The sequence below is a fragment of the Synchiropus splendidus genome, chromosome 11, assembly GCF_027744825.2.
Source record: "Synchiropus splendidus isolate RoL2022-P1 chromosome 11, RoL_Sspl_1.0, whole genome shotgun sequence".
NCBI lineage: Eukaryota > Metazoa > Chordata > Actinopteri > Syngnathiformes > Callionymidae > Synchiropus > Synchiropus splendidus.
Genome location: NC_071344.1, coordinates 10,555,259 through 10,582,893, shown reverse-complemented (window position 1 = coordinate 10,582,893; position 27,635 = coordinate 10,555,259). Strand labels below are relative to the sequence as shown.

General features: G+C 40.4%; 2 protein-coding genes across 4 annotated transcripts; one reads left to right on the top strand and one right to left on the bottom strand.

The window, feature by feature from the left end:
* The first annotated feature begins 36 nt into the window (after positions 1–36).
* LOC128766905 (integrin alpha-6-like) lies at positions 37–13,973 on the top strand. 3 transcript variants are annotated; one of them, XM_053878465.1, is made up of 25 exons: positions 37–178; positions 256–377; positions 477–556; positions 1,694–1,964; positions 3,450–3,569; positions 3,656–3,869; positions 4,234–4,430; positions 4,934–5,022; positions 5,100–5,227; positions 5,628–5,717; positions 5,782–5,846; positions 7,231–7,364; positions 7,432–7,575; positions 7,890–8,011; positions 8,080–8,236; positions 9,249–9,332; positions 9,397–9,476; positions 9,546–9,620; positions 9,685–9,787; positions 9,855–10,031; positions 10,094–10,192; positions 10,506–10,616; positions 10,676–10,780; positions 11,574–11,699; positions 12,195–13,973. In XM_053878465.1, the coding sequence occupies exons 1-25, from the start codon at positions 66–68 to the stop codon at positions 12,279–12,281; spliced, it is 3,093 nt and encodes a 1,030-aa protein (XP_053734440.1). In that variant the 5' UTR covers positions 37–65; the 3' UTR covers positions 12,282–13,973. The 3 variants fall into 3 exon arrangements, with proteins under 3 accessions (XP_053734440.1, XP_053734437.1, XP_053734438.1); XM_053878462.1 differs by having other exon boundaries at positions 133–178; positions 256–350; XM_053878463.1 differs by lacking the exons at positions 37–178; positions 256–377; positions 477–556 and adding an exon at positions 901–1,011.
* gpc2 (glypican 2) lies at positions 12,115–27,473 on the bottom strand. Its single transcript, XM_053878466.1, has 12 exons — positions 27,378–27,473; positions 27,109–27,294; positions 24,538–24,696; positions 23,317–23,451; positions 22,232–22,407; positions 22,075–22,155; positions 21,388–21,553; positions 20,090–20,220; positions 18,645–18,791; positions 17,122–17,258; positions 16,482–16,654; positions 12,115–15,238 (listed from the first exon to the last, which is right to left on the bottom strand). Exons 1-12 carry the CDS (start codon positions 27,397–27,399, stop codon positions 14,976–14,978), a joined length of 1,776 nt encoding a protein of 591 aa, XP_053734441.1. The 5' UTR covers positions 27,400–27,473; the 3' UTR covers positions 12,115–14,975.
* Between the last annotated feature and the right edge of the window lie 162 nt (positions 27,474–27,635).

Below are 27,635 nucleotides of genomic sequence, written 5' to 3'. Positions count from 1 at the left end.
TCATGGAGCAATTTTTCCGCAGGGTGCCTTTGTGGATTCTTTTTAATGTCCAGACTTCACTCGTGATGACTTACAACCTTGATACACAAAGTGTAATCCAGAAGACTGGAGAGCCAGGGACTCTGTTTGGATATTCTATCGCCTTCCACCAGCAGCTCCACCCTGCCAAGAAGAACCTGTGAGTGGAAGACCATGTAGCCTGCTATGGTGGTTTAGCAAAAGTCTGAAATGAATTTGCATGCATGTTTCCACCAGGTTGCTTGTTGGTGCGCCACAATCCAAACACTTAGGCCAAGAGAACATTACTGGTGTTGTTTATCGGTGTGATCTGTCTTCACCATCCCAACACTGTGAGCCAATTCACTTTGACAGTAAACGTATGTTTTCCTTATGTTATGTCTTGTTTTAGTAAAGAAGTTAATGGTTTTCAAGAAATGGTTTTTATTTGTATTTTATTGATTTTTTTTTTTCAACAGAATTCTTTGAAAGTAGAAATATAAATGGCCAGTGGATGGGAGTGAGAGTGACAAGCCAGGGTCCAGGGAAAAATATCATGGTAAGACTCAAACTTAATTTTAGTTGTTAAAAAGAGAAGTGAACTGGAGTTCAAATGTAAAGCTCTTTTCACAACTGGAAGCACTTAATGCATATTGCTTTTTTTCCTTTTTTTTTGTTTATTTTACCTTCTTCCTTTGTCAAATATCATTGTATTACTTGTATTTTATCCATATATTTCATGTCAAATACACAAAGTACAATGAGCACAAACGAACAGCAGATGGCAGTACCATTATAGAGTCTGATAAATACACAATAGACATGAAGAAGAGGCTGTGCGGAATGTATGAGAAAACCTTCTACACCTTGGTAAATGGTAAACATTTCATCACCATAGTCACATAAAAGAAAATTTGTTATGCAAATTCTAAACACTGGAAATAACAATGGCAGGGTTGCTGTCTGAAAAAGTGTATATTATTCATATGCTTGGACTCCATGTCAGCTTTCACGGTAATATATGGCCCATTACTGTCTTAAGTATAGTACTAAAATGAAACACATGCACAAGTTATTTGTGTTTATTGCAGTAAAATTAAAAATATCACAGAATATTTTACACATGTGAACCAAATGTTATTTCAATTCTGCTTGTTAAAACAAAACTGAAAGTCAGGTTCTCAAGGCAGCTCTTGATGCCACTCAAGAATGGCAGTATTTTGGCTGCTGTTTTTATTTCAAATCCATTGTTTGACTGATAGGAAGGCTCCTACTTGTGTGGTGATTAAAGGATGTTTGTAGTGCATATTTGTCTCCTTGTCTCACAGCAACATTCTGAATTTGAAGAGAGATTTTTGTGAGGTAATTTCACTCAATGCATGAGCATGCTTGACTTGATAAATGAGCTTGATTCATTTTTTTTTTCCACTCTTAATAGGATGAGGAAGTTTCTTTGTTTTTGTTTCTTTGCACTTTTCTAAGAAGCATCTGAAAATCTGAAAATGTGTGTGCATAAAAAGTCGGGGGAAAACACGATGGAAATATGTTGTTTATCAAAATATAGTCAACATACTGCAATCTGTAAATCTCTTGTTTTGCAGATTGTTTTGGGCTTTGTAAGGAGAGTGAAATGCCCACACAGTGGAAATATGAACAATGAAAGCAATGTTGTTTATCACATATTCTGCCATTACAGACTTGCGCTCACCGGTACCAGCAGTGGAGCCCCAGCCCGGGTCCTTATGTCCCTCATTTGTTAACGGGTCAGTGCTACATCCTGGGAGACAACCTGCAAGTTGGGAATCAGGACAGAACATGGAGGAGGGTGGTGTGTGACTACGACCACCTCAGCAGGCGTCCCATCAACCAGGACTGGTTTGGACTCTGCCAGCAGGGCCACGGGGCATCCTTTGCAAAGGATGGAAAATCTGTGATATTTGGAGCACCAGGAGCCTATCAGTGGAAAGGTGAGTGCACCGAGCAGATGAATATAAACTGCTGTAATGTGTGTGTTGGAATGGTAACAACCAATGGAAGTCCTGGTGAAGGAAATAGTTGTGCTGCACGTGTGTCTGCCTCCTGCTCATTCACTACGAGAAGAGGATGCTGCAGCAATTGGATTCACTAGTTGATCAACTGGAGAGGGACGTAATGAAAAAGAAAAGCAAATATGTATACTGGTACACAGTCATAGGACACAGAAAATGTTCAACAACCACAGATTTTTCTGCTTAGATCAGAATAATATTTGTTGAAAATGTAAGCCTCAGGTGGCACAGTGCATCTGCCAAAAGGGCTGGATATCTCACCTGGAAAAATTGGTTCGAAATGTAGTATGGATCCTCAGTGTTTGCTGTAAATCAATAAATATGATGTTTTCACTAGGGGTAGGATTCGATTAAAAAAATAATGCAGTTAATTAGAGAATTTGCGATTAATTCTCAATTAATCACAGTTTAATGGTAGAAGACTAATTGCCACAGGAAGCCACATTTTTCAATTTGAATGAATTTAGTACATTACTGAATCAACAAACTATTGTTTATTTTGCATCAGTTTGACAATAGCACAATAAACCATGATGGTGGCGATATTCAAGTTTTTATATCACCTTATTTAAACTAAAGCTCTTTTAATGTCTTGAAAATATTTGTATCAGAATTTCAAGTACATCCGAGTAGTGGAAACCCTGGCCATTGTGTAGTGACAAACCTCCCTGAACAAAAGCAAACAGATGCTTTTGTTTGCTTTTGTTCAGGGATTCCTCCATGTTTGTTGTTGTTGTTATCATCCTAGCTGTGACGTGTCTTGTCACAAAGGTTCTGTGTTGTCTGGAGAGCAAACAGTTAAATTAAATTAAATTAAATTAAATTAAATTAAATTAAATTTGTTGTAATTAATTAATCGTAATTAACTTATTAAAGCCCCACCACTAGTTTTCACATATAACTCAATGGATTTGAAATGCATTGTGTTGTCCTGGTTTCGGTTTAATAAAACTTCATTGCTTCTACCACTCCATGATTAGTTATGTATTTGAGGTCTCTGTTGATTCTTTTATTTAAAACAGAAAACATCCCACACTATTGAATTTAATAGAACTTTCAAGGCTCATTGTAAATGGGCTAATATGTCTTTTATTTATAAGTGTGTACTGTATATTTAAAGACATGAATGAGTCGACGTACGTGCTGGTGATGGATTCGCCAAACAGGAGCCATCCTCATTTTCAGCAGGGCAGTAGCTGGCGCACTTGGTTCAAATAGGATGTGACGCTTCATTGAAATAGTAGTTCAAAGCCAGAGATTTCCCAGCACACAGTGCCATCTGGTGGCCTCTGAAAATAAGAACCTAAAACCACAATAGACATGAATAAGAGTGTGTGTGTGAGTGGTATTTTTTTGTGTTCTCAGTCATAAGAATTGAAGTAATTATATGTTCTTGGTCCAAAGGCATTGTACGTTTGGAGCCTCTGAACGACCTGGAAATTTACAGCAGCACTCCTCGAGAGACAGGGAATATTGAGAAGTTTGACTCTCAACTCATTCCTTTCAATCTCAACAGCTACCTCGGTCAGTATTTTTTTTTAAGTCAGATTTGTGTGTTGAATCTAAGAGGGTCATGTGAATACACTACACTACTTTCCTGCTGGCTTTAGGATTCTCCACTGATTCGGGGATGGCGCTGCTCGAAAAGGATGAGCTGACCATCGTGTCCGGAGCACCGAGAGGGGGCTACAGTGGACAGGTGGCATTCCTGAGGGCCGACCCACTGACTCCAAGCAATCTGTCTGTGGAGCTGGTTCTCTCTGGTCCAGGTTTGGCTTCGTCTTTTGGATACGACGTGGCAGTGGTGGATCTAAATTCTGATGGGTAAGAAAAATAAGCGTCTTTAGTTGCATAAGAAATGCTGAGAAATTTAGGATTTATTGTGACAACACAGAACTGATATGCTATTATGAAACATGGTATAAAAGTAATATATATGAACCTATAAATATGATTCAAGGCATACAGATCAAAACATGAATTTCACTGTAAATATTTGATAGATGCATACACTCAAAACACATTCACAGCTATTTGTATTGCATGTCAGAATAACTTGTCTGTAACAAGCATTTAGAAATCACTGACATTTTTTATTTCCTATACATAAATGATATCTATGAAATCACTCAGAAAAGTCAACATTCTTTGAACATCTAAGAACATGTTTTTGCAATGTCCACTCCAGATGGGATGATCTTGCTGTTGGAGCGCCTCAGTTCTACTTAAAAGACAGTTTGGTGGGAGGAGCCGTCTACATCTACATCAACCACAAAGGAAAAGACTGGCAGAACCGAGAACCCATCAGACTCTTGGGTCAAAAAGAATCCATGTTTGGGCTTGCAGTGGAAAACATTGGCGACATTAATCAAGATGGATATAAAGGTTTTTATGTGATAAATGTTACTGTTGGACATCAAAACCTTGAGTTCTCTATCCAGAAATCAATCCTGGATGTTGGGTTTGAGAGAAATGTCAGGAGTGGTTTTCTCATAAAGGGCATTGCAGCATTCTCTGATCTGTATCTGGAAGTAGCCTGTGTGATAGAGATGGGCAGATGAAGTTTCATGAAACAGTGACCGGATTTTCAGAGGCCACCAGGTGTCACTGTCAGTTGTAAAATGGTTGGGCTTCAACAACTAATTCTATGAAACGTCACATCATCACCCATCTATTCCCTTTAGAATGAGGAATGACTGAACCTGAAATATCTGAATTTTCAAGCCACTACCCTTTTTTTATGCGTCAAATCCTGGTGTTGCACTTCAATGTGTGACATTACATAGCAATAATAGAGTATGATCTTCAGAGGGAGTTGCTTGAGTTGAAGGGGAAGGGGTTAATTGTTAGGCGTGTAACCTGACTAACTTGAGCTCTTCTGCTTTCAGATATTGCCGTTGGAGCGCCATATGAAGGGTCTGGCAAAGTTTACATCTTCTGTGGCTCGGCGGAGGGCATCCACAGGAAAGCGGCGCAGGTCATCTTCACACCATAATTGCGTGGATTGAATGATAGAATCCATTCCATTTGAGTTGTCAAACTTGGCCATTACAGGTGCTTCATTCAAGAGATAAGGCAGTGTCTTTGTTTGGATATTCTCTGTCCGGCAACTTGGACATAGATGACAATGGCTATCCTGATTTGGCAGTTGGCTCACTCTCAGGTTCAGTCTTCGTCTTCAGGTACGCTCACTGTCTGATGGGTTCTTTTATTTCAAAGTGGATTTAACTGCATATAAGGAGCAGAGGTCTGTGATGGCGCAGGCTTTCAATCACTGAAACTCATTCCACCTTGACTAAACAATTTTCGGTGGGAAACCCTGATGTGCATTGTCTTTTCCAGCTGTCGCTCCTATATTATTTCCTGAAATGTATGATTCAACAAGAGCGAAATAAGGACATTTAAATTGCAATCGCACCAGTAGTGGAGTTGCAGTGAATCAGGTCTGTAACCGGGATCAGGACAAAAGCATTGTCAAACCTCTAACGCAGTGTCAGGCAGAGAAGATTTTTTTTTAAGCGCAAAGCTTGACCTGCTGAGTAAAAAAACACGTATATGACGCAACTGTGTGTGTTGCTTCAGAGCCAGACCGGTGGTCAGCGTCAACAGCCACCTACGGATAAAACCAAATGAAATAGACTTGGAAAAAGAGCAATGCAATAAAAAAGCATGGTAAGAAATTCATAAGTTTCCCGCTCAATAATAAATAAATATTGACACTCTCTCCTTTTCAAAGCTATCGTGACGCACATGCGTGTTTCACCTGGAAGGCACATGCAGCATCAACCCAGCAAAAAATGGGTATGTTTGATCCATAAATCATTGGCAGTGCAAGCCCCAAGATCGCAACTGTGCCAAAAGGCTGTGAAGTTATACAATATATATATATATAGATTCAGTAGCTGGGACGCCAGACTCAGTAGTGAAGGTAGTCTTAATGAAGAAGGTTGAGTTGTAATGGGGAGAATATGTCATAGCAGTGGCAAATGAAACTGCAGGGTGCTGAGAGTAGGGTGGTAGTCGCAGCAGAAATAGCAGTGGTGAGGAGTCTTGGTTGTAGCAGGGGGTTAGTTTCATGAGACGTTACAGGAAGGGAAAAAGATGCAATGGTGGATGTTGGAATTAGGAGGAAGTAGCTTCTGAGGAAAACACTGAGAAATAATTTAGGATTAGATTGTGTAGATCCGGAGTTCCCAAACTTGTTAGACAGAAACTACCAAAACAATGATGCCACTGACTGCAACAACCTCACAAACCACACCTGAGGTTTAAGCGTGTGTATAGAGATTCATCTTCCGTTTGATCATTCTGGTGTTGAAGTACATTCATTTTTTTTAAATGGACTTCCACATCTGAAAAGAACATCACAACAGTGATGGTGATAATTAAAAGCATTTATACTATATTTTTTAAAAATACAATAAAACAAGCCACTCATTTTGAAATTGTATTATTATCTATACATTTTTTTTGGTTTGTTTTATTCAGACTATTTTACACTCAAACAAATGAGTCTCAATAATTCATGTGCGTTCACCTGAATTCAAAATGAAAATTGTTTAAAAATAAACAAAAAAAAAAACAACGAGAAATATGCCATCTTGCCCCTATCAATAGATGGTTTTAATGAAATTAACATTCTGCAAATACCATACCAACATAACCATGTGTCACACCATTTTCAACAATTTTCATGATTTTCACTTATTTTTTTACAAATTAAAAAGTATCTTCTACAATTTCGACTACACTTTGCTCCCTGGCTTAGGAGAGACACTAGATTACAAGGAGTTGTGGCAGTGTAACTTGTTATTACAGGGAATATTTTTGTTAAGGTAAAAGGATGTGTAAGTAGACGTAACAGCAGCAGGAGTCCGTGCAACCAGAGATGAAGCTGAGTCATTGTGGTAGCAGACAAAGATGCAGTGAATGATGCCACAGGATACATATCGGGAGAGGTAGCAGAAATAAGTTGTAAGTGAAGTTGTTGTTGCGGTAGGAGGCAGTGTGGGTAGAATAAGTAAATGGGTGATAAGTTGAAGTCATCATGCTGGTGGTAGAATAGCCAGAGAACATTTGTGATGCAGTGTTTGCTGTCATAAAATCCATATTAACACAGCGTGATGTGCTCATGTTTTATATTTCAGGGCCGTAGCAATCACTGTATTGCTTTGTCTCATTGCAGTGTTGAACTACAGATTTGAGGTCAACAATGAGGCAAAGACATCCAGAGTGAGGTTCATGGGTTCAGCACACGGAATGTTAGAGCTGCCTGGACCTGAGATCGAAGTCTGTAAAGACATCCGGCTTCGACTACTGGTAACGGTTCATTGTCTGAATGCTGTTTCTCCATCATCCTGTTTCCAACTAACTGTCGTGGTTGCAGCGAGATATTAAAGACAAGCTGAGCAAGATCCCTATTTCTGTCACACTGTCTCTGCTGGAGTCCAACCAGAGTTCACGGACCGGTTCTGCTCTGGATACAAACCCAGTTCTTAACCTCTATCATCGGAGGAGCTCGGTTTCTGAGGTGGGAGCAAAGATCCTGATGGGCTACAGCGATTACTGAGGGCTGATCACGCCTCATGAAGCAGGAAGCTTTTATTTCCAGGGCTCAGTGGGGGGCGCTCTGGGTTAAAAAATTCCGTTTCTTTTTTTTTTTTTTTTTTTTAAAGGTGCCGAGAGTGCCATCCAGCGGGCTCTGAAAATGAAGACACTGCTACCTGACGCTTCAACAGTTCCTCGTGTTTGATTGAACTTACCGAGGGGCCACTCTCCACTGGCACTTTGTATTGTTGTCTTCATGCTTTTGAATAGACTCATTCCTTATTTTTAAAATTTCAGCTGATCTTGATCAATTCAGGGTGTGGCAGTGACAATATCTGCCAAAGCAACTTACAACTGCAGTACAGGTTCTGCTCCCACAGAAACACCAACGGGAAAGATGTTTACAGTTCTCTTGCAAGGTGAGCGATCGAACCGTCCACCTTTACATCCTTAAATAACCATAGTTGTGCTGCTGCCACGTTCGCAGAGACAACGGTGTCGCTGTCATTACCCCGTCTAAAGAAGACATCGCTCTCGAGATCAAAGTGACTAACAAAGATGGCGATGACGCACATCAGGCGCGCGCTGTTATTACGCTGCCGAACACGCTTCACCACACCTCTGTTCTGGAGGACACAGCAAATGTGAGTGGAGAGTATTGTGCTTCATGAAAAGAGGACGATGATATGAGCCAGAGGCTGGCAATTAAATCTTCTTAGGGGCCGCGTTATACAGTCTGACAGATGTAAGGGGGCCATCAAAACTTTTCTTTTCCAAATTCATTTTGAGGGACGAGAAATTTCCACTAATGTTTCCACTGCTGGGGAAAGGCAGAACCAAACATTAAATATATATAAATCGCACAAAATGGAAAAAAAAAAGTCCTGAATTAAAATTGAAGTCCAAAAACAAATTCTGATTCATTAATAAATAATATAATATGGGGAATCAGCACCTTGCCCGGGTTTGAAGACACACACGCAAAAGATAAAAAAGTGACATACACATACACACTGCCAACAATAAGAGGGCGTTGGACTTTTATGATAAAACATTGTCAAAAAAAAGATGACCTACTGTATGATTGGACACACACTGCAATAGCAAGTAAGAAAAGCATATTTTTAATAGAAAAAACGTAACTAAATCAGAAACACTAAGAGTAAAGAACGAGTTGCACCGTAAATATGAAAACCAACGATTTATGAACATTTAACGGCATAAATGGAATTACTTTTGGAGGAAAAGAAAAGGCCAAAATACATTTATATAAGAAAGTAAAAACGCTATCAATCGCATATAACTGACACTAGAGGGAAGCAGAGAACAGCGAGAGCGAAATGAGTTATTCCCAATTATTTGCTTATTTATTTTGCTTATAGAGATTATTGTCACCTTGCTTAAACATCCATTGATTAGTCAAAATAGTCATTTTCATCTGATTATTTGAGAAAATAATCAGTGAACACCACCACTGCAGTTACCGCAAATAACATCATAACAATAACACAAAATAATAGTAATAAAAAAAATAGAAAAATAAGAAGAAATTATACTATCCATACTATTTTCTAGCTATTTTTCTACCAAAAAAAAAAACGTTTTGTGATATGAACATGTTGCTCAATTGTGCTACCCTCTTGTCTGTGTTTTCAGCAACCTCAAGTTGCATGTACACCTAACAGCAATGGAACCATTCTGGACTGTGATCTTGGGAATCCTCTCAGAAGAGATGCCCAGGTCAGTCTGTCTGTAAAGATGAGCTCGTATGTTGTGTATTTCACCGCTCTGTTTGTCTACACAGGTCATATTTTATGTGAAACTGTCCACATCTGCTATTTTGCTGAGTACTACAGACATCAGTATCAATCTGCAGCTTAACACGTGAGCACATGGGAATCATATATTGGTCTATGATGTTGACCTGAGAGTGAAATATATGTTCTGGTCTAGCACCAGCGTGCAGGAAGTACTGCCAGTGGAGGCAGTGGCAAAGGTAGCGTTTGAGCTGGCACTGCAAGTGTACAGGTAAATTCATAGATTTTAAGGCAATGTTTTAATAAACATTCACATCAATTTGTGGTCATTGCAGCCAAGCCAGGCCGTCTCAAGTGACGCCTGGTGATAGCGCACTCGGTGAAAGTGCCATTAACTCCAGGACACAAATGGGACCCGAAATTCAATTTGACTTCCAGGTGGGAAACGCGCCTCTTTTCAATCAGGGCGCGGCTCTTTTGTGTCACTGATTCTGCGGTGCAACAGATCATCAACCTGGGCCGACCGCTGAAATCCTTCGCCAACGCCTCCCTCAACATCCGCTGGCCAAAGGAGAACGCGGTTGGAAAATGGATGCTCTATCTCACCCAGATCACTCACAGTGGAGTGCAGCCCATCCCATGCTCTCCTGCGAGGGAGGTCGACCCGCTCAGATCCGTCAAGGTAACGCTCATTTCATGACTCGCATTACGCCACTGCCAGCTAAATAATGTTTTTGCCAACAGGGTTGGACTGAACCACTGAGAAGGAGACGGCAAGTAGAGCCGGAAGCTCTCTCTTCTGACCAGTTTACATCACTTCTGACAAGACGGCACAAAACCTTGGTGAAGACAATACAACCGCTTCATATACTTCAGTGTGCATAAAAGTTAGCTCATCTTTAATGTGATATTGTTCATCCTACTCTATGCTGGGTCAGGTTACTATTTTTCATGACAATTTCTTTTTTTCAACGTGGTTTAAGTTACATCCTATAATCACAGACAAAATGTTTATAGTGTTGTGTTCATGCAGTGCTTTCTGCAATGCTGCACTTTTTTTTTTTCTTTTTGTTTTTCCACAGTCTATTAGTATTATTTTATAGTCCATGCAGTATTCCCGCTTTTCTGACATGCAACCTCACCTGACCCCTCCCAGACTTGCTCAGAAGGACTGAACTGCGTGGAGGTACGCTGCCCTCTAGTCGGCCTGGACAGTATTGCAAAAGTGACTTTGCACTCTCGCCTGTGGAATACCACTTTTACAGAGGTGACTACAAGTTTTGTTCTTTGTTACTGAGTCTTGACTTCTGCTTTTTTATTTTTCAGGATTACTGGTCTTTGAATTACCTGTTTATAGTTGTGGACGCTGACGTTCGCCTCACCAACGCCAATGAAAACATCAGGCTGAAACTGGAGCAAGCAAGCACGCAGGTGAGAGGTCATCGTAGAAATGTACACCTATGGGCAGCGTGGATGAATGCTCTGCTCCTGGTACTTGCTTTTTCTCAATCCCTGGACTGGTGTGTGTTCTCCATTCTGACTACACATCAAACTTTCACTTATTTATCTCAGTGGATGTTCGTTTTCATCATTCGTTTTCAAATAGAAAATGATATATTTTATATAGTTATATATATATATTATAGTATATCTTGTGATATTTCTCAATACTATTTTTTGCTGTTTCTGTCTCTTGATTTCATATTTTTACTCTTTAAAAATAATCGTCTTTATTTGGCTCCTATTTTATTTCCCCTAATTGTCATTGATTTCATTCAATATAATTGACATTACAACTTTTTTTCAGTATTTCAAGCAATCGCTATTTGATAACGTTACATAATGCATACATCATTTTGTATTTTCCTATATATTTTGTCCTTTTTTTTTTTTTTTTTTTTTTTGTGATGCTGTTAAGGCTTCCTTCTCTCCTATCCTCCTGTGCTTTGACATAAATCCCATATATATTGTGGTACTTAGCTGATGAGGACCTAAAACCTCTGGAAGTCTGGTTTCATTTTTTCCCCTTCTTCAAATAACAGCAGTGGCTGGTCAGTGGTATTTAAATGGTGCACATTTTCCACTTAAACACCTAGAACATTCATCCTAAGGCCTGTGTGTCTAAATTTACTTAATTTTGTTTTCATTCATTGATTGTATTTAATTTTGTCTTCACTATTGTATTCATTTTGTTCACATTTATGTATTGTTTAATTGCTTGCAGATTAAGCTTACTGTGTTCATGGAGAAGAAAGCAGAGTTCTACGCCAAAGTTGCCTGGTGGATCATTGTCCTGACCGTCATCACTGGGCTTCTCCTCCTGGCAGTTCTGGCATTCGTGTTGTGGCAGGTAACAAATCGCCTTTTGACAGTAATTTTGACTGACTCAGAAACTGTAAAGACACAATTAAATCAAATGCTGAACTATTCTGAACTTGCCAGAAAGTTCCAGTTATTTTGTTGTTTCAACAAAATTAGATACTGTACTTTGTCATACTATCTTTCCACCAGAGAGCGTCCTTTAACCAACCAAAACTTTGGTTACGATTCAGATTAAATCGCAAAAAAAAAAAAACACTGTGTAATACAAACTTGATTTGTATATAAATTGTGACTTTTTTTTTTTTCAGTTCTATTAACGTTATCACTTTGTGCTTTCTTTGTTTCATATTTAAGAAGTTTTTTTTTGCCTTAGCATCATATTTTCAAAGGTGCATTATCATAGATGCAAAAAGTTGTGTTTGGGATTTTATGATCTAGTGGGACTGATTGACAACAAGAGTCAATCTTAGTCATTGTTATTTTCATCTGTGCTCAAATCTTCTGTTTTCTTTTGTTTCTCTAGACTGACTGGGCCAAAAACCTCCACAAGAAACATTCTCACAAGGAAGATCCAGTGACACTTACGCAGCTCGCTCTTCTAAACTCATGAAATTCTATGTCATTTTAATGTTTTTCCGTAACTTTTCTTGAACAATATGAACCCGATCTTGTACACCGCTTTAATGAAGCAGAAAGTATCACTTGTTCAGCAAAGTTTTTTACAACATGAAGAGTGTGTCTTCACGGTCACCACCACGATGGACTGTAAGAGAGAAGTGGAGACTAGTGGGCATTTATGGGAGTAGTGCAACCGTTGTTAGAAAAAGCAGTAAACAGCTGGTTTTACATTTCAAGGAGTGCGACATTCAGATTTTTGCATTAAAAAAAAACTGTACAATATTTAAAAATGACTTTTGGAATTGATTTTCATAGGGAAGACATTTCATTTCTACTTAAACAATTAAGAAAAAAAATCATGCATCAGAATACAGATAAAAGGTACCTTTACCTTGGTTGATCAGGCATTTAATAGAAAATGTTTGACGTCATTTCTTTAGGAAATGTTTTGAGCTAGAGATGGAGCAAAACATTACTCCTCAAATCAATGAAAGATTAGATTCACCCTTTTCACAATAACAGTGTCTGCAGCATTAGTTCAGGATACTTCCACATGTATTCATTGAAATATTTACAACTGGTTAAATGTAAAGACAGTGTATAGTATGTAGAGATATCTATTAAACTGACATTAAGTTAATATAAACCATGATGGTTGGAGTCCTGAAGCAACCACATTTATTGTGAAGGGAAGTATTGCAAAGCAAATATGAGGGACAGGATCAATGGAGCTGCATAAGCCAGCGCATTATGGAGCTCACAACCCACCTCCTCCCCAGACCCCCTGTCCCCTTGTAATCTTGGTGAAAACGATCAGTCTTCATTTAACAGAAAAGTCAATCAGACATTTGTTTCAGGTTTGTTTTAGTGTCAGTCGTTCAAACCACACAATGACATGAGGAAAGCTGATATTAAAAACAAACACATAGACCATCTACTCAAATACAGTAGTGTATAAATGAGCCTAACTCAGCCAGCATCTGCTTCAGCGTTTTGATTCCCATTGTAAAACATTGTGTCGGTCACAGTTGGTCAAGTGAAGGTCTCCGTTGAATGAAGCCAACGGAATATCATTTGCAAAAAATGGACATATTTTGCCCCATATTGAAATCAAATCAAGTCAGTCACTCAGTAAATATATAGAAACAAACCCCTTCTTCTTCATCTCTCTCTTCACACACTGAAAAACGAGTTGGTGTTCCGGTCTGGTTACTTTTTGTTTTGTTTTGTTTTGTTTTTTTTAAACAACATTTATAACAAAACTGATTAAAAAAAATAAAAAAAAAACTGGTGTCAGACTTAAACACAGAAGCAGCTGGGAAACCTGGTTGTTTAGAATAACTGATTATCAAAAGAGGTTTATTGCAAAGACTTGAGGAAGTGAATGTTTTGTTTTGTCTTACTATTGGTTTTTTTTTCATATTCTAATCTCATTTGACTTGTTTCTGTTGATGGTTGATGAATCTTCATGGAACAAATACCCCTCCGATAAAATACTGCAGCGATTCACATTCAAAGATAGAGCTGAGAGTGGTATGGTATGGTATGATGGTTTTTGAAGATATAAAAAAATGTTTCATCATGATTTTTTTTTTCTTATTGAGAGGCAAAAAACGGTAGTATTGTCCTTCAAAACATCTTTCTATGTATGTTTCCTTTTTTTTGTATAATTGATGACCAACAAATATTTTTGGATATTATTTTATTTTTAATAAATAAAAATAATAATACAATTCTAAAATGTTTCTTGGAATTAATTCAAATTGTCCACACAAGACCTTGTAGTTATAGCCATGATATATTTATATTTTTAAATAAGAGAATCCCAATCGAAAAGATTATTTTGAGTTAATATGTACTTGAGGTCAAACTGCTGGCTTCTTGATCATTATTATTTATTTGTCCATTCATTTATTTTTCAAAACTCACAGAAATTAGCAAACATGATTAACCAAATAAGATTAGGTTCACTGAGAGTGTTTTCATTTGTGATTAGATAGCTAATAAATAGAAAGCAGGTTTCCAGCTTTGTACAAATAATTTAGAACCTGTTTTTTTGCCAGATATAGTTTCAAAAAACTATCTGATTCAAGTTTTCATTCTCATTATTTAGCAAAATCTTTTCTCAAGTAAATGCAAAATGCCTCTGTAAATGAAAATATAAGTTAATAATAAATACATTTTTCCAACAGGGGGCGTTTCAGAACACAAAAAAAAGTTAAGCTGGTAAATACATTCAAATTCAACCGTTTGGTCTGTAAGTTGTCCCTGTGACACGTTTCAACATTTAAATACAAAGCCATAAATAATAAAATTCACACCTTGCCATGAGAAAAAGCTAAGTATAAAACAATGTGCTTTAACTTGAGTTAAACTTACCATTTGCTAAAACTCTCGAGTCATAGCAAGAAGACAAAGATTTAACTCAGAGACGGACAATTTGAAAAAAAAAAGTTCAGGTCCATCACCAACGCCATCTTGGTTTTGTCTACAACTCAAAAACAGGTTTCTAAAAACAGGTAAGGTTCAAATATAATGGTCAATTTTGTGCAAGTTTAGTGGCTTAGGCAGTAAGAATGTTTTGTGCTGTGTTTTTGATTATCGCTTAATCATTTTGTTCTGCTGGTGTGTCCTTCTGTTGTGCTCAAAAAGAAACGCTCCTCTCTTACCACAAAGCAATAGTCAGCTATCTCCACCAGGCGAGTGTAAGTGACATGGACAATAGAGGGAGCAAGGAGACGGTCAGCCTTTTTGTTCCAGAAGTGGCGCGACCGTTGCTTTTGTTCCACTTAGACCCGGACTTGTCTCGGGCCCGGGGAGGCTTGGCGGGGCTGGCCGAAGGGTTGCGTGCTGGTTTGTTGAAGGATGGCGAGTGCGGGCCGTAGCCCGGCCAGTCGTCATTGTACCGGTCGCCCGTGTACCCACCTCCGGAACCACTGCTGTCCTCACCTGCAAGTCAAGATTTGGGCTTGAGCAGCGTCACTGTTAGGCTAAATTCAGACAGAGAATTGGCATTTTGCCTGTGGCTGCTGGTCAATAGAGGGCGCTGCGCCACTGCCCCACACCACACAGTACTACCTTTGAGTCACGTGGTGCATTTATTTCTTTCTTAAATGGAGCTCTTATTTAGCATTTTTAGTAAATAGCTGTAACTGGTTTGAGTAGGCGAGTGTTCAGGCGGTAGATAGAAACAGCTTTATTATATATCCCTGGAGAAAAGTGCCCCTACTGCACAACAGCTCAGCCAATCACAGTCATGAAATGGTAAGCTAATGCTGGTGCGATGTGAGCATTAGCATCTTGTAGGGATGGGTGACAACTTATCGTACGCGATATACTGCCACACACAATCTCCACAATGACAATTCTGCATCTCACGATAAATTCGATAAACGCGCGGCGCACTCGCTGCATTGGACCTGCATACAAACACCGCAGTGAAAATAGTCAGATATTGGACGGAGCTCCGCTCCGCTATAGGTGGCGGCATCCTCTTCCGCGTCCCCATTAGGGTTCACTGATCGCGGACACACTCTCACAGGCAGCGCTAATGCTACGACCCGGCATCAGTTAGGGACCATCAACAAATTCTAAAACGGCCAAAGTATTAGTGAAATCTTCAATAAGGCAATGGAAAACAATTATTTTAGGAGAGAGAATTGTGAAAAGGTTTTTCATCACACAAGACACAGAACTGACAGTTTGTATTATGACTGGAGAATAGAATATGACTGAATGATCATTTTCTTCACATGACTTCTAATATTTCTTCAATAGGAAATGTGTCCAGACTGGTCCAAAGTTCAAGTCAACTGTTCAGAGATACAGCAGACAGACGGCTCAATTTAACCCCTAAATAAAGCTGGCAGAGCAGTGTGTCAGACACCAGCGGCTTCTGTGTCCAACACATGGAAGAGAATGAACATGGATTTATCGAGATAATTATCATTATTGTCGAAATTATCATTTATCGTGATGGCTTTTTTTCTCTTCTATATCGCCCATCCCTAGCATCTGGAGCGTAGTCACTCATATACTGTATGTGTGGAGTGTGATGCTCGTCGCAGTTGAACAGTGTCCAAGAATGGAAACAGTGTTGTGATAAGGGCACTGTCTGGTTTGCTGTCGCAAGCTGAAAACCAAGCATTTTCTTATTCTTATAACACTTCCAGAACACTTCCAGAACACCTACTGTCCATGAAGTCCATGTCCTGGCCACTCTGCGCGTGTCTCAGCTTGTTGGTCACCACCCTCAACTCCATGATCAGCTGTCTGGTTCTCACATCTGGCTTGGCCACGTCCACCTCCACCTCTGGGTTATTGATCTGGTTCACCAGGCCGTCGCCCATCACGTCAGGCAGGTACCTGGCAACAAACAGACGAGTGAGACTGAATAAAGCCGCCAGATATTCACGGATTTGGCCGGTTTTATTTCATATGTTCAACTACATTAAACTGATCAAGTCCAAAAAAAGACCTTTGTGTGCTTCAACAAATCAATTGCACATTTAATAGTTCAACAGCATTGATTGTGGCTCCTCTTAACACCACGCCTGTACACTTTATATAAGACTGTGGCAGCAAGAATCATGAACTCTAAATCATTTATAAAGCAGACTTTATTTCCGCTCTGCATCCCCCCCCCCACACACACACACATCAAATGTGGAGCATCAAGCTGCTGCATCACAGATGATAAAAGCAATCAGACTCACACAGGCAGCGTGTGGGTGACATCAAAATGAAATCGATGCTCTTCCATTTGTCATTTCTCTGCACCTCTGCATCATCACTCCTCGGCCCACGTCCCTCCTCCCGCACGTCTCACTCACCTCCCCCGGGTCTGCCCGTTCCAGCAGCGGTCCTCATTAGTGACGTCGGCGGCCATCTTTTCATCGTTGCAGATGGTGTGTGGGAGGGACACCCAGAAGCTCCTCATGGGCCGCAGTCGCTCTTTCAGTTCAGTCACCTTTACGGAGGCAGACACACTGAGTGGTTATGACTCACTCCGAGTTAAAAAAAAAAAAAAAAGAGAGAAAGTATTCTTGTTTGCCATGTCTGGCTGCGGGAAGCGTATGGAAGCTTCTGACACGGCGTCGTGTCATGAACAGACATGATGCTGCTCCACTTCCTCTTTATAGACAGGAATAACTGCCAACTGAATTTCACCATCCTGGTCAACACATTCTCCCACAGTTATGTGTCCACCGTGGTCAGCTTTGAGGCTCATAAAATGTAGTGCAGTAATTCATTTATTCTACTGCTGCTGACTTTTTTTTATTCCTGCACATGGTTTAACTTTCCTTTTAAACACATTTACATAGGGTTAGTAACATGTGGCTCTGAACACAAACGATAGAGTGACTAGATAAGACTTGGAAAGTTCATTATTTCTGTGGACAAATGCATGTCATTTGTGTAAAAACACATGCAGGTAGAGGGACAAGTCAGTCATACTTGTCATTGTTTGCTGAAATGATTTTAATGTGTGCCTTGGCGCTGAGAGTACGGTGGCTGCTTTTTCATAAGTTTGTAAATGTGTTTCCAGTGTATGCAGATTGCACAGAACCATACGGAAAGGGATGCAACTAAATTACGGATGTGATCCGGAAGTGGTTGCTAGAATGTTCCACGTGTGTAATCTTGGGGAATTGCCATTGGGAGTGAACTACGGTAAATGCAGAGAGATATTAAAACAAATTTATATTTGTTTGTAAATGTGTTTTGCATTTCTCAGCCTCAGCACAGAGATTCATGCACTCACCACCTAGTGGGGGGCAGTGTGACCTTCCATCTATGAAACACTACCACTTCCACTACAGCGCTCTGCCAGCATGTGATGTGAGGTTTGACACTTCTCACTGTCTAGTGCAAATGTTTGTGTTTTACACACGTGCCTCCAGTAGACTCGTGGTCACACCACCCCGCAGTGTTGCAGCCTCTGCCACATTCCTTAAGGAGATCTGTCGAGGATATTTGTGCTGCTGTCGACTGATCAACCATGATGTTCGCCATGCTCCACTTACTGATCCAACTCACCGTTTCATACGTTTCAAGTAGGGCTGTAACTATTAGTTGACGTCATCGATAACGTCGACAACAAAAATTCGTCTATCATGCGTAATCTCGTGGGGTACTTGATTGTCCACACATATTTCGGACTATGTGAAAAGGACACATCCATGAGTGAAGGTTTGAAACCCCAGCCAACAGGGCATGTGTTATTAACAGCAGAATAATACACGTCTGTAGTTTAGGGTGATACCGTCGAAAACAAACATCTGCTTCATATGTATGTACAGTCTCATGTCATATATATATGAAACAGGTTCTCATAATCAGAAAAGGTCCATACCAGTCGGTCCAGGTTGGTCCCTGCAGCCGTGGTGGGCTTTTCTTCTGGGCTGAAGTTGCGAAACGGTCTCTTGCTGCTGGGTGATTCTTTGAGGGAGCGTTGGTACCGTCCCTGAGAAGGTCTGGGGTTTCCACAGCCCTGGAATATCTGTGTATAATGAACCATAAAATGACAGAATGATGTGAAGAGCTGACTCCCAAAAGAATGGCTGGCTCACATCCAATATTGAAAACTGACGTGCTGGGAGGATGAATCATAAAGTAATAAAAACTGCAACTCACTATCCAAAGCCCACGGTCAGATTGGGACGACTGTAGAAGTAGCACACTCACAGCAATTAATGTGTGGGTGTTTTTTTTTTTTACAGGCTTAGCAGCCGGGATTCCTGCCATTTATTGGAGAAAAAAAACCTGTGAGTCTGTCGTGTTCTTTTGTCACAGATATCGGGACATCACACTCCAGTCTACACACCCTCATCATGGTGAGAACTCAAAGCAAAAATAGGTGGTGTGACGGAGCCCGATTATGTTAGTTCAAACTGCTTCCTATTAAGCCAAAACAAGACCACAATTCTAACATGAGCTGGTCGCTACGACAGAAAGTGGTGCTTATGACATGTCAGCTTGCAATGAAGGTGTTCCTGGCACTTTCAATTCAAAGGAGAACATGGAGCATCTTTATAATGGTTTGTTCTGAGGGTGAATGTTCTAATAAACAACAAATATAATGGATGTGTGCAGTATATTCTGGTCTTATTTTCATCAAAGACATGTATGATTTCTCTCCTCCCGCATGTGCTGTAGAGCAACACTGCCATAAATTCTTATTAAAATGTTAAAATGCACTAGCTAAATTGTTCCTGAATGTTCCCCAGCGTTTGAAATCACAACTGATGTAAAAATATGTAATTAATATGTCCAAAGCATCAAACTGTGTTCTGACTCAAATAAAACAAGTAAATTCAAGAATAAAAAGAACATTTTAGATAAAAATAAGAAAATAAAAGGAAGCCTGACCACGTCACACACGAGCAAAAAACACTTCTAGCTTTGAGAAAAAAATCCTTCCTGTGAGGATGGAGCTCAAGAATCTTGGGGTCTGGGCCGATGGAAGGACTAATGCAAGTGGAGTGTCCACAGTCATGAAAACTCTTTATCATTCATAAGTTTTGGACAGTGACCAGTAGATTCAACTGACTGGTCCGAACTTTCTTTGCATGCTGCACCTCGGCCATCTAGCAGAGGCTCAAGCACCCATCCCCGAACTCCGCCCATCACTGCAAGGACCCTGCCAATTTTAAATTTAAGACTTCTTCGTCTATCCTCTGCTCTTGGTCTTAAAATCTCATCCTGAACAAGTGGGTTTCTCATTCTAACCGGCAACTGTCGAGAAAAATAAATGGTTTGGTTGTGTGAATCCAAAGGGTTACGTTTCAGCATTCTTGCCTTTGTGGAGATGCTGACACTGTTTTCCTGCATATACATGATGGCTTCAGATACTTTGACTGAGATGGAGTCGGCAGCCAGCTCCATGTTGAATGGCCCCTCCAACTTTTCTGATACCTGGTAGAGAGCGTCTGTGAAAGAAGAGAGAAACACAGCCAGTAGTCTGGTGGTTAAAATGTGGCAAACAGTAAAATTAGGACTTACGCCACATGAAGTAAGAAACCACAAGGAAATCCACTTTTCTTCCACTCTTTACCAAGTAGAACCATATCAGGGGAAGTCCACCAAGTGTGGCACTGTTTTCCATTAGTTAAAATATTCAGATGCATATTTGGTTATTATCAAGGTACATAAAAAGTCAGACTTCACTTCAATACTCATTTCAACTATTCCACTCACAACAGTGTAACCAAAATCCTTCGGTTAGTCTTGTTTGGTGATCTGAGTTGGTCTTAAGCCATGGATGAATTGGAAAGCTGGGGGGAGGGCTGAGCTGGAGGTGGAGGCAGGGGCAGAAGATCTGGGGTGGGAGTGCCTTTTGAGGATTTAAGTGGAGTTAAAATAACTGTTGTATAACATAGTGAAAAGGATATATTCACCTTAATGCTTTAAAAACGGAAGAATACATACAATACGCTGCTTGACAACAGCTGAGACAGGGTCAGTATCAGACCAAGCGCCTGCCTGCAGGAACCCACTTCAAGTACCTTTAAACATGTTCTTTGTAGCTCAAGGCTAGTCAATACTGAGACAAAGGCTTCAAGTCAGAAAAGAATTCAACCATCAGGACCAGAGAACATAAAGAGGTTGTGCAGGTGTATTCATCTGGTAGAAACCCAAACAGATTGATGGCCAGATGGCAGAAGCACACCGACACGCTTACGTGTGAAAGTCGTGACCGTGATGGTTGAAAATAGGGCATTTGAGGTAACATTGTGTTCAGTAAATCAGGGAAACATGAAGAGGATGGACTCGGGGGGGGGGTGAAGAAAAAACGAAACCATTGGAAGACAGATCAATTGTGAAGGAGTGGAGATGCATAAATGATTAATGGAGGAGGAATTCATTGGGGGAGGAATAAGGATAAGTATCAGGAGAATTAGAAATACAGCGGTGTGCGCTCACTGTCCTAAACTAGACAGTTCAATTCCATTGAAGATCCAAGGCTCTGCCAACTTTTAAAATATGCATCTTGGACATGTGGTTAAAACTCTGATAAAAAATTCAAAGATTCTTCCCCGTGACCCCAAAACTGCTGTTGGATTAAAAAAAAAAATGGTCATGTCGTCATTACCCACCAATGAAATTGTTCCATTCTGTATCCAGGTCAGCCTGGTTGGCTAAACAGCCCTTCATCACGTTGAGACACAAGGAGTGGCACGGGCGCAGGGAGGGCAGACCCCGGCACAGAGGGCAATACCACTGACGCATCAGGCCACGCACACACTCCGAATCTGCCGTCAGCTGCAACCACGCCAGCAGAGTACAGGACAGATTAGAGAATAATCACATGGAAATTAGAAATAACAATTACAAAAATAGCATTTAAATATTTTAGAAGTTGGGGGTTGAAGCTGAAGCCAACACATGGATTCAAAAACACTAAAATAATACACCATAAATGTGTTCAAATTGTAAAACACATGGATTTTTAATCCAGTCAAACTAGTAAATTTAGTTCTTATGATCTAAAGACATGAAAAAAACAAGAACTGGAAATGTTTACAAAGGAGAGTAAAAAAAACAATATTTGGATAGTGAACAATAATAAATAAACATTACACCTGTGTGAGAGATTTTAATACACTCTAACAAAAGTAAAATTATTCCAGGTATGAAAAAGGGGGGTGGTGTGAGTAGAAAACAGATCATTTTAAGATGAAAAAAAAAACATGTTCAAAAGTGATGGTTGCAAGCTTCACACAGGCTTATTTATAATTTGCAACATCAAACATCTTCCAGTGGGTTCATAAGAAAAAAACAACCTTTGTTGCTTTGTTGACTATGTCCCGGCCCGTCGCCAATCCCTGGGAAAGCGCTCTGGCTGCGATGAAAGCTCTGGACACCTGAATAAGGCAAAAAGATTTCCCATAGTTTTCGCTATTTTTGTTGATTTATTTCCGTGCGCTTAGCGAAACTCACCTGCACACGTAGTTTTCGGGGCACATCTCCAAAAGGCTGCAGCTGCTCGGCATGCTTGCTCACACATTCCAAATAGTCTTCGCTGAACTGGTACTGGGGGTTGACCAGAGAGAAGACCTTCTCCACCAGCCGGGACCAGAAGTCAGACAGGACCTCAGAGAGACTCACACTGCCCCCTGTCAAGAGCAGAGAAACAGCACAAATGAGTTCAGTTAACATAAAAACAATGCCCATGAATGATATGAAAACTAACTTAGCATGTAGCTTTGAAATTGAATGCTCTACAAACTCCACAACTGCCAAGTCTTATTACACATTTAACAGTATTTTCAAGTAAAATATTTATTTTCCCTTCTGCCGTTATATTGTCATCAAATTAAGGCAAATGCTAAATGCTGTGCATATAATCAGTGTTCTATTTTTCTCATTCTTTATGGCATAATCTGAGCGTGACAGCATTCACCATGGAGCATGACAAATTAGATATTATAAATGGACTATGCTACTATCTGTTGTCTGCAACATTTCCTCAAATTAGACATCCAATCTGTTTGGCAGACAAAGACTGAGTGACTAAACAGTGACAGCCTGCAGGTAAATGCTCCACAGCAGGCGATGGCTCAAGCAAAGATATCCACAACTGAAATAGAAGCAGCCTGGCATCCGTGGAATCTTAATGAGCCTGTTTTTCTTTTTTTTTTTCTATTCTTGGCAATGAACAAGCCTCGTATAGGCAACACCATCATGCTCAGCACAGATTTTGCAGAGCCACCATCAGGACCTCGAAATACAAGCAACTATCTTGTAATCCAGTCATTGATGACTAAATAAACGTAAAAACTGCAGCAAGTAAAAAGATGCTAGAACAAAATGTGGGAAAAAAAATTAATAAAAGTAAAAGTAAATTCTAAGCAGTACAGTTCACCAATACAAAAGTAGATTAATAAAAATGTCAGTAAATGATGCAGGTTTGTAAAAATAATTTAAAATTAAATATGTACGCATAAAAGTAAGTTCATCTCTGGTTTTTGCGCTGAGCCCATGCCTCAGGTCATAATAAACTCTCCCAGATGGAGCAAACTGACCAGAGTAATATCTGCGAAGCTCCACGAACAGCTCCTGGAAAACATGTGCATTCTGTGTGAAGAGCCGTCCGTAGGTTTTGGTGAACATCTGGTTCATGGTCTTCTCCGACAGGTCTATCAGTTCTCTGAAGAACTCTGAGGGAAACAAGAGAAGAAACATCATTTGATGCATCTTGGCTGCTCGCAGGAGCCAGCAGTTACATCAGATCCTGTAAACGAATAAGAATCACAGCATGGAGCGAGATCAGCCTCAAGGCCAAAAGACTCTCACACTCCTTTAGCATCTTTAGGTGAATCATCGTGAACATTATGTAAAGGGAGGAGGAGGGAAGAGGATGATGATAGCATGCAGGAAAGGAGAATGCCATTCACATGGATTTGTCTATTTTAAGCAGGGCTGCAACTAACAATCATTTTGAAAGTCGACAAGTCACCAATGATCGTAGCGATGAGTCAACTGGTCAGCATATGGTGTGTGCGGGCAGAGGAACATCTCTGACTGTACTGTTGTGATTGGTCATTAAAAACAGAAAAATGTGTGTAAATTGATGTGAACAAAAGACACGTTCAAATGTTTTGAAACTTAATGTACAGCAGGTAGAGTCGCACATGTGCAGAAAAGCGAGTGATGACATTGTGACTCGCCGTCCACAACTAATTTTATAGGCAATTATAGTCTATCTCTCTCTCTATATATATATATGAGAGAGAGAGAGAGATAGAAAGCACGCAGTCAGCAGGGGGCACCCTGAACAAGCACACCGTAGACATCCACCCACTCACAAGCTTCTATTTGTAGCCTTCACCAAACCTCTATATATCTCTGGACCTTTGGCCAGAAAATATGAATTTCATGTAGTGAGGACGTGACGTCATAACTAGACCATCAATGTCAAAAGTACAACCCTCATGTTTTATTGCATCATCGTTATGACTAACACAAGGTACAGCCACTCGCTTTAAAGTGAACTGTGAAAGTGAAAAATACTTGTTAGCATTTAGTAGGTAAATTGATAAAAAGCTTGAAGTAAAAAGACGTTGAATTGAATGTTCTGAAAACTTACTAAAAGAGCTTGACAAAAACAGATGCGTCTGTTTAGAACTGCCTGAGCCAAATGCAGCGACTGCATTATTGTGTTTGTGCTGCTGGCGTGTTTGCTCTCGCTGTAAGACCGGAGACTTTGAGTCAAGCCAAAATGAAAGCTACACTCTCATCCTTACCATCGAATCTGCGATGCCTCTGTGTGAATGTGGTCAGCAGGAACTGGCTGTTGTCTTCCACGGCTTTGATGAAGTCTCGTCCGCTCTGGAGTGACAGGACTTCCTCCATCTGACTGGAGCAGCAGGTGTAGTCCTGAGGACAGAGGCGTAGATGCTCCCCTGCGACAAAAAAATATGTTGACAGTAAGTATATGAAGTGGAATTGCAATAAAGACTACAGACTCATTTAGCTGCTCTGACAGAGGAGGTTTATTTGAGGGAGTTTGGTGTCTTTCCATATGCACTGTATATTAAACTCACATTTACTTTCTGGCTTAGCGCAGCCCTTCTAATGAAATCTCATACTTCAAATCGATGAGTTATGACTCATGGTGGAACTTTCTCGCCTTGTTTGGTACATGTTCTGCTTCTGCCCTCAAGAGTCACCCACGATGGATCAGGCTTCATCTTTCTCTGCCCACATACTGCATGTCTTCACCCTCACTGGCTCTTATTCCCTCCTCTATGACATTACACTCTTAGTTACCCATTCTAAATATACATCACCTTTGGTGTCACTTTTGCACAACTCTATGAGTGAAGAATGAGGGAAGCAAATCCACTCACGTCATCTCTCACCGCCAAGTCATGTCATGATGAGTCACTGGATAAGAGCAATATCGGCCACCATTTAGGAACTGAGTCTGCACTTAGTTCTGTATGGCAATTATAAAAACACACATTTTTAATTGATAATCATTTCCTAAATCTCTGAAAAGCACATTCCAATCTAAAATGTCAGTGTTTAGCAGTGTTCAATCAGACGTTATTGGTAAATTGTTGGCCCTGAGTGGATCCAAGCATTGATCAAAATTTCAACATCAATTCACACCAATGAATGAGCAACGCAACAACAAGAGATTTTCATGAAGATGACCACAGATGCACGTTACCAGCCGCCTGTCCAGGTCTAACCAGGAGGTGGACACCAACCTGAAGTTCACTTTTGCTCGATCAGGACTTGGGATTAGATGTGCAAAAGAAATGATCTTACAAAAGGAGCGGCTTATAAAGTTCTCTAAGATGAGGAGAGTGAGGACATTGTAGGAGCCAGACTAAAATCTGGATTCATCCTTAGAAGAGGTGTTTAAATATGTTGTCTTTTTCATTGGTTTGCAGGATTTAAACCCCAAAAATATTCAACAGAATTTTTTTTACTGACTAATACTGCACAGGCACCTTTGTTTTCTTCACAGACAGCTTCCAAATTACCCACTTGCTCATAGAAATGTACTCCTCAAGGGTATGTAATGTTAAATAAGAATAAATGAATGATGTAATCTACTCCAAACAAAACAAAAAAAATGACTGTGTGTTTGGAAACTTTGGACCAGGAATGTCAATGGGATTGGCTCATCCGAAAAACGTGGGTCTATTGTTATTGAGAGGAAATCTTTTCAAATATAGAGCAGCAGTAGAAAATTGCAATTTCGCCACATGAATTATTCAGCACCAATCTGTCTTTTTTTGTCACCACAGGTTTGGTCTTTGATATGTCACATGTAATGATATGCAAATAGCAGCCAAAGGAGGTAGGAAACCCACTCTTCCCTTAAGAGAATACATGTTTTTTCTTTGTGCAAATGTTGCACCTGACACAAACATCTAATGCAGTCTTAAATGTTAGTTGCACCTCTTCCCTTTCAGCCTCTTTTGTTCTCTCTTTCTTTATGTGTCTGCATGTGTGTGTGTGTGTGTGTGTGTATGTGTGTGTGACTCACAATTACCCCTCACTATCCCATCCCAGCATTTCCATTTCTAAACTGCCTCTCCTCATCCTTGGCTATCCTGGCCATCTGCTCCCCTTGCCCACGGGACAGTGAGCCAAGACTGAGGCGGTGATACCCCGACACAGGCACACAAATCAATCAATACTGCAGTTGTGTGAGTCACGCACACACATTAATTTGTCCTGGGAGAAACCCACATGCAGCCTTGATCTGCAGTGTCTGCATAATGTGTACATGTTTAAATTATAATAGCCCAGTGTGGATGATTGACGCTTTCAAAATAGGATTGAGCTGAAGGAATCTTCTCATGTAAACCCTGGTAAACTTACTCCAAATCCAACTCATTTCTAATCCACCTCTCACTGAGCAGATTAGATTATCAGCAGAGAGCAGAGCCGGTGGTATATACAGGGATTTAATAGTGGACCAGGCGGCACAGACTAATTAGGGGCGAGGTTCTTTGTTGCACCGGTGTTGGCAATTTACTCATCCCCTTAATCAACCTATTTAAACAGCTCAGATGGGAACAGGGGGCGGGTGTAATACGTTTTAAACCACACCGCATTGTTTCTCTAGAGGGAAATCGCACCGTAACTTTGAGTCGCTGTAGTGAGTTTTTATTTCGTACTGTTTTTTTTTTTAGTAACGAGTTTTATAAATGTAGCCATTGGTGCGTCTTTCAGAAAACTGGGATAGTACGAATAACACACTGCATATTGTCCGCATGAATTAGTAGTTCCGTGGTTCGTATTTGGGATTGAAATGCAAACGAAAGAGTCAATGTAACAAGTGATGGTCTTACCGGAGATTTGGGTTGTGGGAGCGGTGCTTGTGCTGTAGCCCTTTTCCGAGTACACCTGCCGGGTGTCAGAGCAGCTTCTCCCGGCAGAAGCCACTGAACTGCGGGTCCCCGACAGAGCAGCGACGGCGCAGAGGACAACCAGCGCCGGGTATTTGGAATGAGAAACGGTATCCATGCCTGCACCAGCTTGGTTTTAAAAAAAAAATCAATTGCGGCTTAAGAAAAATAAAGAAAAGGCTCTTTGATTTGTCACAGAAGTCGAAACTAACCCGAGTCGCTCGACACCATCATAGTTTTGTGATCGTCAATGACCCGAGTGTCATTTGTTTGCAGACGACCGCTTCACCAGCCCGTCCTGACACAACCACCGTGGTAAATAAATGTGAGCACGGAGTGGGAGTGGGCGATCCCATCCCTCAGCATCATCACAACCAGTGAGACGCAGGCGTTGACCCGGAGGAACCGGCGAAACTGACGTGATTTCAAAATAAAAGCATGTATTCTAACTGACAGACAATAGTTGTAAA